General features: G+C 39.4%; 1 protein-coding gene across 2 annotated transcripts in view; it reads right to left on the bottom strand.

Moving 5' to 3' along the window:
- The window catches only part of csmd3b (CUB and Sushi multiple domains 3b), a 318,466-nt gene that overhangs the window by 30,217 nt on the left and 275,886 nt on the right, over positions 1-12,363 (bottom strand). For both annotated transcript variants that reach the window (XM_086013828.1, XM_086013830.1), the window contains 7 exons: positions 12,118-12,236; positions 11,562-11,631; positions 10,499-10,615; positions 9,936-10,145; positions 8,265-8,453; positions 7,454-7,631; positions 4,155-4,300 (listed from right to left, as the gene is read on the bottom strand). In XM_086013828.1, the coding sequence (XP_085869954.1) occupies positions 4,155-4,300; positions 7,454-7,631; positions 8,265-8,453; positions 9,936-10,145; positions 10,499-10,615; positions 11,562-11,631; positions 12,118-12,236 (1,029 nt within the window). The remainder of the gene's footprint in view (positions 1-4,154; positions 4,301-7,453; positions 7,632-8,264; positions 8,454-9,935; positions 10,146-10,498; positions 10,616-11,561; positions 11,632-12,117; positions 12,237-12,363) is intronic.

Raw genomic sequence — 12,363 nt, forward strand, 5'->3', positions numbered from 1 at the left:
AAAAGGCAACAGCTACCGGGCTGAGAGCCTGCAATCGATAAGACTGCATGACCATAGATCACTTAGTAACCTGGCGAGCGAGTGGGACAGGGAGAAAATAAAGGAAGGGAGAGTGCTGAGGACTTTAAGTCAGGATGAAATTGACAATGAAAACGAGACCTGCCAATAAGTATCTGCTGCCTACGTGCGCATCAAAAGCATGCAGATTTATCCATGCACGGTGTGTGCACAAGATCCCTAAGAGCAGCAATTGATCTCACTAATCTCAAAAGCATTTTCAGAGCCACTTCATTGTCTTGAGCTGACCTTGTAGAGTTAAGTTTCCGCGTTTTATGGTGAGTCATCAAACTACGCAGCCCTGTTCTGCCCACACACAATGGTGAAAACTAGAGCGATTAGCAATTTTGCATTACCCATCTGTCTTGTATACGTGGTTTGAATTTCGCAGCAGTCGAACAAAATCTCTTGGTCAGGATTTCAAGTTTTTGAAGCTGAAAATAGCCAAGCTGTCCCTAAAATGGCTGCTTCAAATCAAAATGGCGGACCTTGTCACCCTTCAGGCATGGGTTCTTGATTGACAAATGGACAAATCTTTCAATTTCCTGATGCCAAGTGAAACTGTCTTTGGTGCCTAAAATCTGGTAGCAGTCGGACATAATTTCAAGATCTGCCTCTGGTCAAATCACAAGGCACACCTGCACAATCTGTAGTACATATAAATGAAGTGGACACTTCTGCATGCACACGATGCTAACAAGCACTGTCCTATTGTTCAGCCATCTGAAAGCTTCAGTACACAATCAGCACCCAGCTCAAAGGAAAAAAAAAAAACTCAAAACCCTCCAACAGATGGTACTGTTCTTTTTCTCGACAGCCTCGACCTACCAACGTGATTCATTATGAGCCTGACATATGTATGAAAAAGTGTAAAAAAAAAACAAAAAAAAAAAAACACTTGCATGGAGGAGCGATGAACAGAAACCTCTGGAAATGTACAAATATGCTGTGAGGACAGGACAGGAGATCGTCATGTATATGTATGAGTGTGCGTGTGTGCGTGCGAGTGCCAGTGTGTGAACACTGTACTGTGAAGGGTAAACAGAGTCAGGAAAGTCACGAGATATGATTGCGTGTAATTAAAAATGTCACCCCGAAAGGCAACATTTGAGGAGGAAGGGAAAAAAACGACATCATATCTATCTCAGAGATAAATGTAATGGAATTCAAGAGAGAAACTTTGTGAGCTTTAAAATTATGTTGAATGTGGTCCTCGAGCTACAAAACCACCACTCGATAACGGTATCGTAATAGTTATTGTGCACTCTCATGGCCCAGCTTTTTGCCTAGACGGGTAGTCGAAGATATTACAAGTCGACATACAAAGAGAGGTGCAAAGTGTGGGGGAGCATTTCAAATGTTCGAATCTACTGGATTAATTGTAACGCTTTGGCAATAGCGAGAATTAGGTCCAAGTAAATTGGGACCGACTAGTTTTCTGCTTAAACGGGCAGTCAATGAGCCAGTAGATAGGCAGAGTGAAACAAAGTTTGGCTAACATTTTGAATGTAGGGAAAACATTTACTGCTCTTGTCAACAGCCCAAAAGGTTATTCTAGCTCAAATAGTGTGAAAATTGGATTTGAGGGCCCTAATGGTTTTCTGTTAAATAGGCAATGGACATGCAGATAACAAATCAGAGTTTGTTTGAGGAACTTTTTGAAAGGAAATATTTACTATCACTACTTGGCAAAACAATTAGTGTTCTGCCTAAATGAGAAGTCAAGGACATAAACAGATCTGCAAAGAAAGTAGAGTCGTGCTTGGGGAACATTTCGATTCTACTTGGCAACAAGTGGTGGGTAGTACTACCGCTATTTTAGTAACTTTCTGAATTACTAGTGCGTGTCAGAGTATTCATCGGCAAACACTCGAAACGAGTAGGATTGTCATGCTGTTGGTAGGTCTGTTCATCTGTGTGTCTTCCATTGGCTGATCCTTGTTGACTACTCGTTTGCAAAGGTGGCACATGTAAATGGTTGTCATGGCTGCTGCAGTTTGATTTAGTGGAGCCTTTTTGACGGCAGATCCCTCCTTCCTCTGTTGCTTGTCTTCCCAGTGTGTCAGAAGAATCTTGGAGAGACACGGAAGTGATAGTGCTCCAACTAGTGCTTAATGGACCATAAATTTAGCCTTGGTTTGGTTGTCACAATTCTCAAAAACTCTCTTCCTCAACCTGGCAAATGTTTCTGTGGCGCACTCTGTGGTGCTGAATTTTTCCATAAATGACAGCTCGCTCTCCTGAATAGAAGATTCGCTAGATTCACATTTTCAAGTGGATTCAGTCCAAATAGATTGCGGAGGCCTGGATGAGTGTGTCAGGAGCTGGTTGATAGAGAATCTGAGCTTTCTTCATGTTGATGTCAAGCCCCAGGAGTAGGTAGGTAGGCTCTGACAAAAACATTCATGACGTTTTGAAGGTTCACTTCAAAGGGAGCAACTAACGGCTTGTCATCAGCGTATTGGAGCTCCAAGATGCAGGACGTGAGCATCTTGCTTTTTGATCTGAATTCATCCCTTTTTGAAAAAGGGTCAGGGTGTTTTTTATTACAACAAATTTGACTTTTACTTAAATATTGTTAAGAAGAAACTACTTTTACTCCTTAACACTGAGCTAAGTTCCACTCTACCACACACACACGCTACTTTTATTTTTACACATCCATTATTTGGTTTGTCACTCCGCCTCAGGTGTTTTTTTTCACCAATCCAATGCAACATCTAGTGAAATTTGACTTTCATTTCACATTTCAAACGGGCAAAAGGCAAAACAAATGCATTTCACATCCAACTACGAACAAGTAATTTAGGCCCATCTAGCTTTAAGCCTAAACAGGATGTCCAAAATAGCATTGGGGGATTTCACTACTTACTAGAATCAAGTGCACTGAAAAAAATGATGTGCATCATTTACTCAGTTTTATTTTGTCAAGTGGTTGGACAAAATAAAATCATCTCAATCCAGACAGATTTTTTTTAAGAAGACTATACATCTGCTTTAAAAATGTATCGGGATACAAATTATTTTACTTGATAACCACTTGATAAACTAATATTGAGTCAAATTAACCATTTATTTTCAGTGTAGGGCCGACTACTTTTATGCCTAGGAAATTCAGAATCACTGTATTTCCTTCCAAAATGAGCTCTGAAATTACTACCTACTGAAGTGGGGATGGAAAAAAAAAATCACTACTTACTACAACCAACCAAGCAATTTGGACACAGACAGTTTCCTGCCTATAAGTGCAGTCAATGATTTTGCAAGTACGTTTGCAGACTGAGACACATCTTATTTGTTTGACATTTTGACTGAAGGGCAAACATGGCTTTGGAAACAATCAGAAGAAAGTACAGTACATGTAATTACATTCCAAGTACCAGTAGTTCTCTGCCCAAACAGGTTGGAAAGGATATTGCAAGTAGATATTCGGAGGCTAATGCACAATTTACTTGAGGAACTTGTCAAACGTAAGAAGTAAGTCAAAGTAATTGCAGCCCAACTAGTTTTCGACCTTGAGTAGTCAATGCTATTATACACTATAAAAAGAGTTGGGTTAAAAATAAGACAATTTTGGGTAAAAAATGGACCGATCAACTACTTGGGTCACTTTGACCAAACTTTCTGGGTTGTTTTCTGCAAAAACAACCCCCAAAATGAGTAGCTTTGAACAAAACGACCCCAAAAATTGGACTGTTTTGTACAAAACAACGCAAGAAAGTGGGTCAAATTGTCCCAAATAGTGGATCGGTCCATTTTGGACCCCAAATTGTGTTATTTTTAACCCAACTATTTTTAGAGTGTAAGTATATACGTACTGTATGTATGCAGTGAGGCAAAGGTTGCTGCCATAAATAACCTCTGCAGTAACAAAAACAATTCATTTCCCTTCTGGGCACAAGCTAGCAAATAGCGCAAGTAATTCAGCACCAACTAGGTTTCGATCCACCCTAACTTTAAATTGTTCTTTATAGAGCCATGCTTCAACCCTCTCTGGCACAACTGCGAGAGACCGAACGAGGATGAAGCTGAATAATCCGCAACATCGACAACACAAAAACAGATCAAAGTCATCGACTAACAACATCATCGCTTACCGTGGTAGCTCAAAACAAAGAACCCAGCTCCGGAGAAATCCGAGTGGAATTTGATGAGGATGATGTTGGAGGTGGAGTAAACCGACTCCAGAGCCGTGTTGCCGCTGAATTGGCCAATCTGAGGAGACGATTGGTCCGGACCGTCCCTGCAGTGAACAACACAGTAAACTAAGCTACAACTTGTTCTGCAAAGTCTTCACACAATGTTGAGGGAGAGGACAAATGCGCTAAATTATTGCACTCATTAAGTGGTCATTTGTCGTCAGAAAATGGGCGAGACGCAAGAGTAGAAGAGGTTTGATCATATTTACAAGACAAACGCTGGAAGTGCTCCACCAACTCTAAAGATAAAGACAAATTGCCCTTGTGAGAATGCCGGCTAAAACGCAAAGACAACGTTCATGGACTTTCCGACTGCATACAATCGGTTTGTTTTGTCAAAATGTAGCATTGGCAGTCACTTAAAGGCTAAACTCCAAATACAAATTCGCTTGAAGCGAGCATATTTATTGCGTCTCTCGATGACACGGCGGTTCAAACAGAATTGGCTTCGTCGCTGCCGTCTCAGGGACATTGGAGCTCATTAACGCGTCGTTAGTTTAAAAGAATAACACATGCCAAAGACCGCTGTGGATTTTTGGCTTGGGGCTTTTTTGTTATTCAGCGACTCCGCATAAAGACCATAATGTTTCAAAGTAGGACATTTTCCAACACTTTTGATCTAGTAATACATGCTAACTCGTTCTTTGGTCAATGGTAAATGATTTTTTTCTTGGAAAATGCGATATACCGCTCACGTAAAGTTGAAAGTTATTTGGTTCTGTTTCATGCTCTGGATAAAACTATGATTATCTGTGAAATATTAGTAACGCCTAGTTACTATTTAGGGCTCGAAAACCTTGGTTGCTAATATAAACGATGAGTGTATGCTACTAATAAGAGCGCTGGTTTTGGAATGTTGAAAAAAAAAATGTTCTTAACAGAAATTTCCCTCAACACAAAATTGGGTGGACGAAACAGGACGAAAAAGTCTCAGTGACACATGCCCAAAATTGAATGAATCGTGCATTATGGTTTGAGGCACCATTTTTGGTCTAAAATGCCATTGATGTCTAGGGACATTATATTCCAGTGTAGCCTCAGTTAGCACATCTAGCAGACAGGAAGTCATCTGTCAACAACCAGGCCCACTGCGTAACACCACGAGCACCTCCTGTTGAGCTACACGGATGGAATTTACTGAAACAGCGCCCACTGTTCGCGATTTAAAAAGCATCATCATGACATCCCCCCTTTTCCCCTGCTGTTTGAGTGACTCTTGATTAGGCTAATTACAAGTGACAAGGTTTAAGAGGAGAGGCACCACCCCTTTCCCTATGATCCACATTAGGAGTCCAGGAGTCGTCTCAGCCGGCCTCCGTTGTGGCTTTTAAACTGCGGATGCGTACCATGAAGCGAGGACTCAGCATATATGATCGCTCCCTGTATGAGACCAATTAGCAGTCAAACTCAACTGCTGGCATCTGGCTCCGGACCTGAGGAGGGCCGCTGTGCAAATGGCACTCCCGCCACGCAAACGGCGCTCCCCGCCGAGAGACAGTTTTGCGGCACAGGCGTGACGATGCGGTTGTCAACGTCTCTTGGCGTGATTTCAGCAGTTTGTTCACACAAATGCAATTTCGCTAAGTTAAACACTCACAGAAGCACAGATTGGCCAAGTACAGGGAAGCACAGGACAGAAGTCAAACATTTTCAATGTTTTTTTTTTTTTTTTCCCAATTTGGGATGTACACTAACCACAAAAAGTAAATGGAAACATTTGCATAAGTCCAACTGTTCAATGTTTCAGTCATTTTTGCTAAACTTGCTGTTCTCTAAGAAGGAGCTGTTGGGAATTTAGTTTGTTGAAGGAAGTGACCGCTTAAAGTGCCACATAGTGTCATCAACAGAGCTACGGGGAAAAACTGGAAGAGACAGAAAAAGGCATGAACATGGACGTCCTCAAAATGAAAGAAACAAATGTGAATGTTGCTGTTGAGCTCCTGCTGAAAGATTTATAGTAGTCCTGTTAATACCTGCGAACTTTTGTGGGATTTTCGGTCTTGTTTACGGCCTGGTTTTGAGTTGGACAACTGAGAAAAGCTGTGGTTTGAGGCTTCAGGGGATGATTTAGGGGTAGTCTTGTTTTAAAGTGTGCAGCTTTTGTGGGATTTTCTGGAGTGTCATCATACCTGTACATCAGGTTTTAAGTGTTATTTAAAGCTGTGCCTATTTTGTGCTCTTCATCTTGTTTAACATTGCACAACTTTGGTTGGAATTATGGTAGCCACAGTAAATGTTTTGCCATTTGTGGTTTGTATGCAATTCTTTTTTCCAAGATGTGCAATGTTGTATGAGCTTTTGCGGCCATCTTTTGTGGGATGTGTGCTAGTCTTATTTTAACCCTTGCAGCTTTTGTGAGATTTATAGCAGTCGTACTTTAAGATGGACAACTTTTCGAGGATTTATGGAAATTGTATTAAAGACGTGCCATCGTTGTGTCATTTATGGTAGTCTTGTTTTACGTTGCACAGCTTTTGTGAGATTAATGGCTGTTCAGTAGTCTTATTTTATTTGCCTGTGATTTAAAGCAATCTTATTTCAAGATGCAAAACCTTTTGTGGGATTTGCAGTTGTTTCATGTCCTTTGTGCGACACAGCTTTTGTCAGATTTATGGTACCGGTAATTGCAGTCAAACTTTAATTTGTGACATTTTTCTGAGCTTTAATGTAGTCCCGTTTTAAAATGTGTTTATGGTTCTGTTTTGTAATATGTGCAACATTTGAGAGATTTCTGAGATATTTGAGGGATTAGGTTAGTCTCACTTTAGGCTGGGCATTTATCACCGCATGCACAGTAAAGTGTGCAACTTTTGTGAGAATTACAGTAGTCTTACATTAAAATGGGTGACTTTTGGAGGATGTACAGTTGTCATAAAGCTGTGCCGCACTTGTGCGATTTATGCTTGTCTTGTTTTACGTGCACAACCTCTGAGAAATTTATGGTAGTGGCATCTATTGTGAGACGTAAGGTAATCTTATTTTACAGGATTCTTACTTTGAGATGTACCACTTTTGGGTGATTCATAGTGGTCTTTTTGTTTTAGCATTCCAAACTTTTTTGAGGCGTACTTTAAGACACAAACAGGCCAGCAAAGAAAAAATGTCTGTTAAAGCCATTTACTGTAGTGATGTTTCATAACTGGACCTCTTTCAAGTTTAATTTAAGTGACCCTAGTCAAAAGAGAATAGCAACCTACCACACGGTGATGTAGTCATATATGGGCTCCGTGCTCAGTACTGTGAAGTTGATGTAGATCCCGTGCCCGGGCGGGACCCTTACGCTCCACACACAGTCCTGGAAGTTGGGGTATTCCTCAGGGTGACCGGGAGAGTAAATAGTTCCATTTAGTGAGGTGATGTTTCCACCACAAAGAGCTGTTAGGGGCGATAATAGCAAACATTAGGCACATTTTAGTGTTATGACCACTGGGAAATACACTTTCCTAAACTTTTTAAGCCACACGCCGCCTTCAAGCTCATCAACGTTTATATTTATTTCAATTCTTGCAGCTCCCCATTGTTGTTTAGCTGTATTACTAGTGTTGTTTTACCACCACAACAGGGAATAATCCACATTAAGGGACATACAGTAAAAGCAGAAGTCCTCAAAATTGCCACTTGAACGGTACTTGGATAAAAGTCCTAATAAAATAAGACTATTATAGCTCAGTGATATGATTCTTCCTCTGCAATTAACTGCAGTTGTATCACAACACTCCTTTTAGTGCCTTTCCTAATAAATCGTTTTTTTTTTTTTTTTTTTAATGCTACAGGTCACACGCGCTCCCTCTAATTGCATTTGCCGTTATTTCCACTTTTATTGCAGCACTTCTCCATATCCTAATAAAAATTGCATTTGTCAGGTTTTGAATGGGAACCGCTGTGCATATCAAACAGGTAGCACTACAAAGCGAGATAAAGGTAATTGAATGGATAATAATCACACTATTTTTGTCACAGTGTTTTATCTATTTAATAAATCATGTTTTTTTTTTTGTTTTTTTTTACCTTCACATCGAGGTAGCGGGTGGTTCCAGTTACGGCTGATTCCATGCAAACATGTCAGGGAAGCGCCCCCGATAAGGGAGTAGCCAGGAAGGCACTCAAAGGACACCGTCATCCCAACGCTGAAGTCGGTGCCGATCACGATGCCGTTCCGAAACGGCCGGGGGTCTGGGCAACTCTGGAGCTGGTAGGCTGTAAAAGAACAAACAAAAATGATCCCAATTAGTCGGTGGAGCCACATTTGCAAAACCAAATGGATGCCACGTGCCTCAGAATAAGACAGTAGAACCATGTGGTTTCTTCCATCAGGAAAATTTGAATCGAACCTGAATTGGATCATAGCTTAATGTGTGTCAAATTATACCTTTCTATCTCAATTTAGAACATGAAAAGCACAATTTCAATCAGTCAAGAAATAATGTTAAAATGTAATACTAGTGTGACCGCTTCACTCTCCGCTGTTTCCACATGAAGATCAAATTCAAATCACAGCTATTATTTGGTGGTTCTAAGCACACCGTTATGAGGTTGGCAATCATACATTTTTTTGCGACAAAATAATTTGCACATTAATGAGGAGAAGCTTGAACAAATTTAATCGGTTTGTGCACATTTTAAAGTTGGTTAAAAAAAATAAACACTTCAGTGCCATAGAGAATACACACAAGTCATCACTGAATTTCCCCCCGACGTGGATCGTTACACGCGTAATTTCCAGCAAGCTCTTCAAAAGTCCCGACCTGTTTTATTTTCAATCGCCGGTATGAAAATATTCATTATTTTGTCGTCAGCCACCCAGAATGAAGTTACAGTCAAATAAATTGTTTGAATTCAATAACCAGATTGCCGAGTTGGCTGCGATTTTGAGCATCGGTTTGGTCTTTGATTACTTAAAAATAAAATATTATGAGAATAACTCATAATATTGTGATAAAAAATGTCTCTCTAAAATCCTTATTTAAAGTGAAGTAGTCATAATATTAGAAAACTACTACAATAAATTCAATTTAAAAAAAGACTTATGAAAACTACTAAGTCCTAAATTTATGAAGGGGAAAAAATGTATGTGAATAATGTGTAGTTTTAAATGATGTTATGGGGAAGTCACCATTTTACAATGTTTAAATACTTAAAAAATAAAGTTTCAATTTTGTGACAAAAATGTATAAATCTACCCGAACAGAATGAGTCTGTAATTAGTAATAAAAAAAAAAAAGTAATGTAGTAATAGTATTATTGGTACTAAGAAATTATAGAAATAAGTATAAGGTAACGTAATTTACCAAAAATAAGAACAATTACAACAGAATGATAGAATTTTACCAAGAAGTAGTTTACTGTATGTGGGGATCGTTACATGTGTAAATAAATACAATGGAAACTTTTTTTCAAGTTGCACTACAACTTCATAATTTTGTCACAAATATTGACAGTGTTATTGTAATATTTGAATGTTATTTATGAAATTAAAAGGTGTGCAAATGTATGACTGGTTGTAGTTAACTATTCTGTAAAATTATAATTCCAAATTTGTTGGAAAATGACCAATTTTTTCACGTCAATATTATCCATGTAGAATAAATCGTTTTTTTGATGCAATTTTACAATCTATGAGCTTGGTGTGCTGTTGTCGTTGCTGATCCGTGGCGTGAACACGAAGGCATCGAATTTTACCCTGAAAGGTGAGGTGGAAGCCGGGCTTGTTCTGCGAGTAGTCGCTGTGGAAAAAAAAGCTGGTCTGGTGCGTGGTGCTGAACAGAGCTTTGGGAATGAGCGGACCGCTGAAGCGGTCGATGACGGAGCCCGTCTCCAGGCTGCCGCTGCGGATTTCCAGGTAGTCGTGGATGGCTTCCGTGGAAAAGTTAACAAACTGCAGATGGATTCCTACGCAAATACAAAACAAAACGTAATGAGTTTTACTAAGGACCCCAGGCATGCATGACATGGGGAAAAAATAAGTAAAAATCAGTCAATTGTGGCCTAAGGGAAGCCGTTGAAGCATTTATTCGAAATCCTTAACATCCCTGTCTAAGGTCAATGTACTAGTATACTCTTTGTCGGAAAAAAATCACACTAGACACACTAGAATCATGACTGCTAACTAGTAATTAGTAAATTTGTTTTTTTCCCACTACTAGTGTCACTAGTACGTAATTATTACACGACTGCACCATTACCGGGGGGTCCGTAATATACACCGTTATTCGAATAAAAATAAAAGGCTGAGCATTACTTACCGAAACCGACAGGTAAGTTGACAGTCCAAGTGCAGTCTAATCCACTGGGGTAGTTGCCAGGGTAACCGGGGCTGAGTATCACACCGCTTACGTCCGTCAGAGCCCCTCCACATTGAGCTGCAGACGCACACGTAGAACACAAAATAAAAATAATAACACAGAGGGCCTTTCGAGTTGTTTTTTGCATCGTTTTTTGAATGGCAAATGGAGTCTTTAATAGATTCCTCGTCACACACACGCAAAAGAGCAGCGCAGCGCGATATCCAATTAATTTGCAGCGCAAGGTCAAAGATAAACATCCAATTTAGATGCATCAGTGGCAGCTCATGGGCAATCACGCTGACCAAGAGCACTTATTTCCCCCCGCAGCTTTTAAAATTCACTCACACCGAGAGCTAATCACGTCAGGCATTGCTCCACTATGGCTGCTTGCATTATTCAAAAGCTGAAAATGGACATTCTAACAACGCTAACAGCAAGCATGCTTCTCAGAACTATGTTAATTGGGCAACATGGGCAACTATGCTGGAGTGAATGCAAACGGTAAAGCTAATAATTGTCAAACTAGCTTATAGCACCATAACCTGATTTTTTTTTTTTTTTACAAACGCAAAATTTTCGTTTTGCAAGTAAAACAAATCTTAATCTTATGCAAATAAAGTTCTAATAATAAAAAACAATAGGAATATCACAAGGATAAAGGCGTAATTTTACAAGAAAAAAAACAATTTTCAATCAATTAAGTTGCGACTTAATTATATTAACATATTTTATTAATATTGAATGTTGCAATATTACTGGGTTAAAGTTCTAATTTTACATCAAAAATATACATTTAAATATAAATCAATATAAATTAATTTCAAAAATGAGTGATGCTCTAGCAACATTACATCGACTCCCTTTTTTTGCATGGCCCTAAGACCGTGCAAAATTAATATTTTGCATGTTTTTTGACTGAAAAGTTTGGGGGAGGGAACATTTTAGGTAGGGAATTCATATAGTGTAGGTGCACAACATGGCGTCTATTGTGACCTGTGTATGGTGATAACGTGCTACTTACCAAGGCAAAGAGGCACTGGGTAGTTCCATCGGCGAACAGGTCCTGGCATGCAGGTTATGTGGGCATTTCCCTACAATGATTAAAGAAAAAAGAAATGAAGTTTGAAAGCAGACCCAGCCTTATTAATGACATTTGAACATTTTGTCTCACCTACAGAGATGAGGTAGAGATATTTATTATTCATTGCAGCGTGCATGTAGTGACGTTTCCTTCTGATTCACTGTTTTAAGTACTTTTGCTTTGTGCAGCCGAGGGGATTAATAAAAACGGGAATGAGCTGAGACACTTTAAACTGTTTTTTTTTTTTAATACAGAGTTTTAATGTGCTCTCTTTTTCTTCAGTAATAAGCGTGTAGTCTCACCTGGAGAGAATAGCCTTGGAGAACTGCACAAATGCATCACCTACAATAAATCTCCTTGTCTTACATAAAGTAGCAGAGTTATGAGGACAATGTCTTTGTTTTACGTGAATAAAGCTGTTATTTTACAAGAATGAATTTGAACTACTGGGAGGATAATGTGAGAAAAATGAAAGAAAAAGTGAGTGTGGGCTTACCTGAAGAGAGTATCCTTGTTCGCAGGAGAACTGCACTACGTCGCCCACCATAAATCGATCCCCTTGTCTTATTCCGTAGTTTGGAGTCTGGGGCTCCGGACACGACTCCAGACCGATTGCTGAAAAAGACATTTTGTGCAAATAAAGTTGTAAATGAAGTTGAAAATGTCTTGACTTTATATGCCTAAAATTATGTACTCTATTACGTGAATATATTTTGTAATTTTTAAAAAATAAATCACCATA

The sequence above is a fragment of the Filicampus tigris genome, chromosome 18 (genome assembly GCF_054856515.1).
Source record: "Filicampus tigris isolate MCC_2025a chromosome 18, RoL_Ftig_1.0, whole genome shotgun sequence".
In the NCBI taxonomy this organism is placed as follows: Eukaryota; Metazoa; Chordata; class Actinopteri; order Syngnathiformes; family Syngnathidae; genus Filicampus; species Filicampus tigris.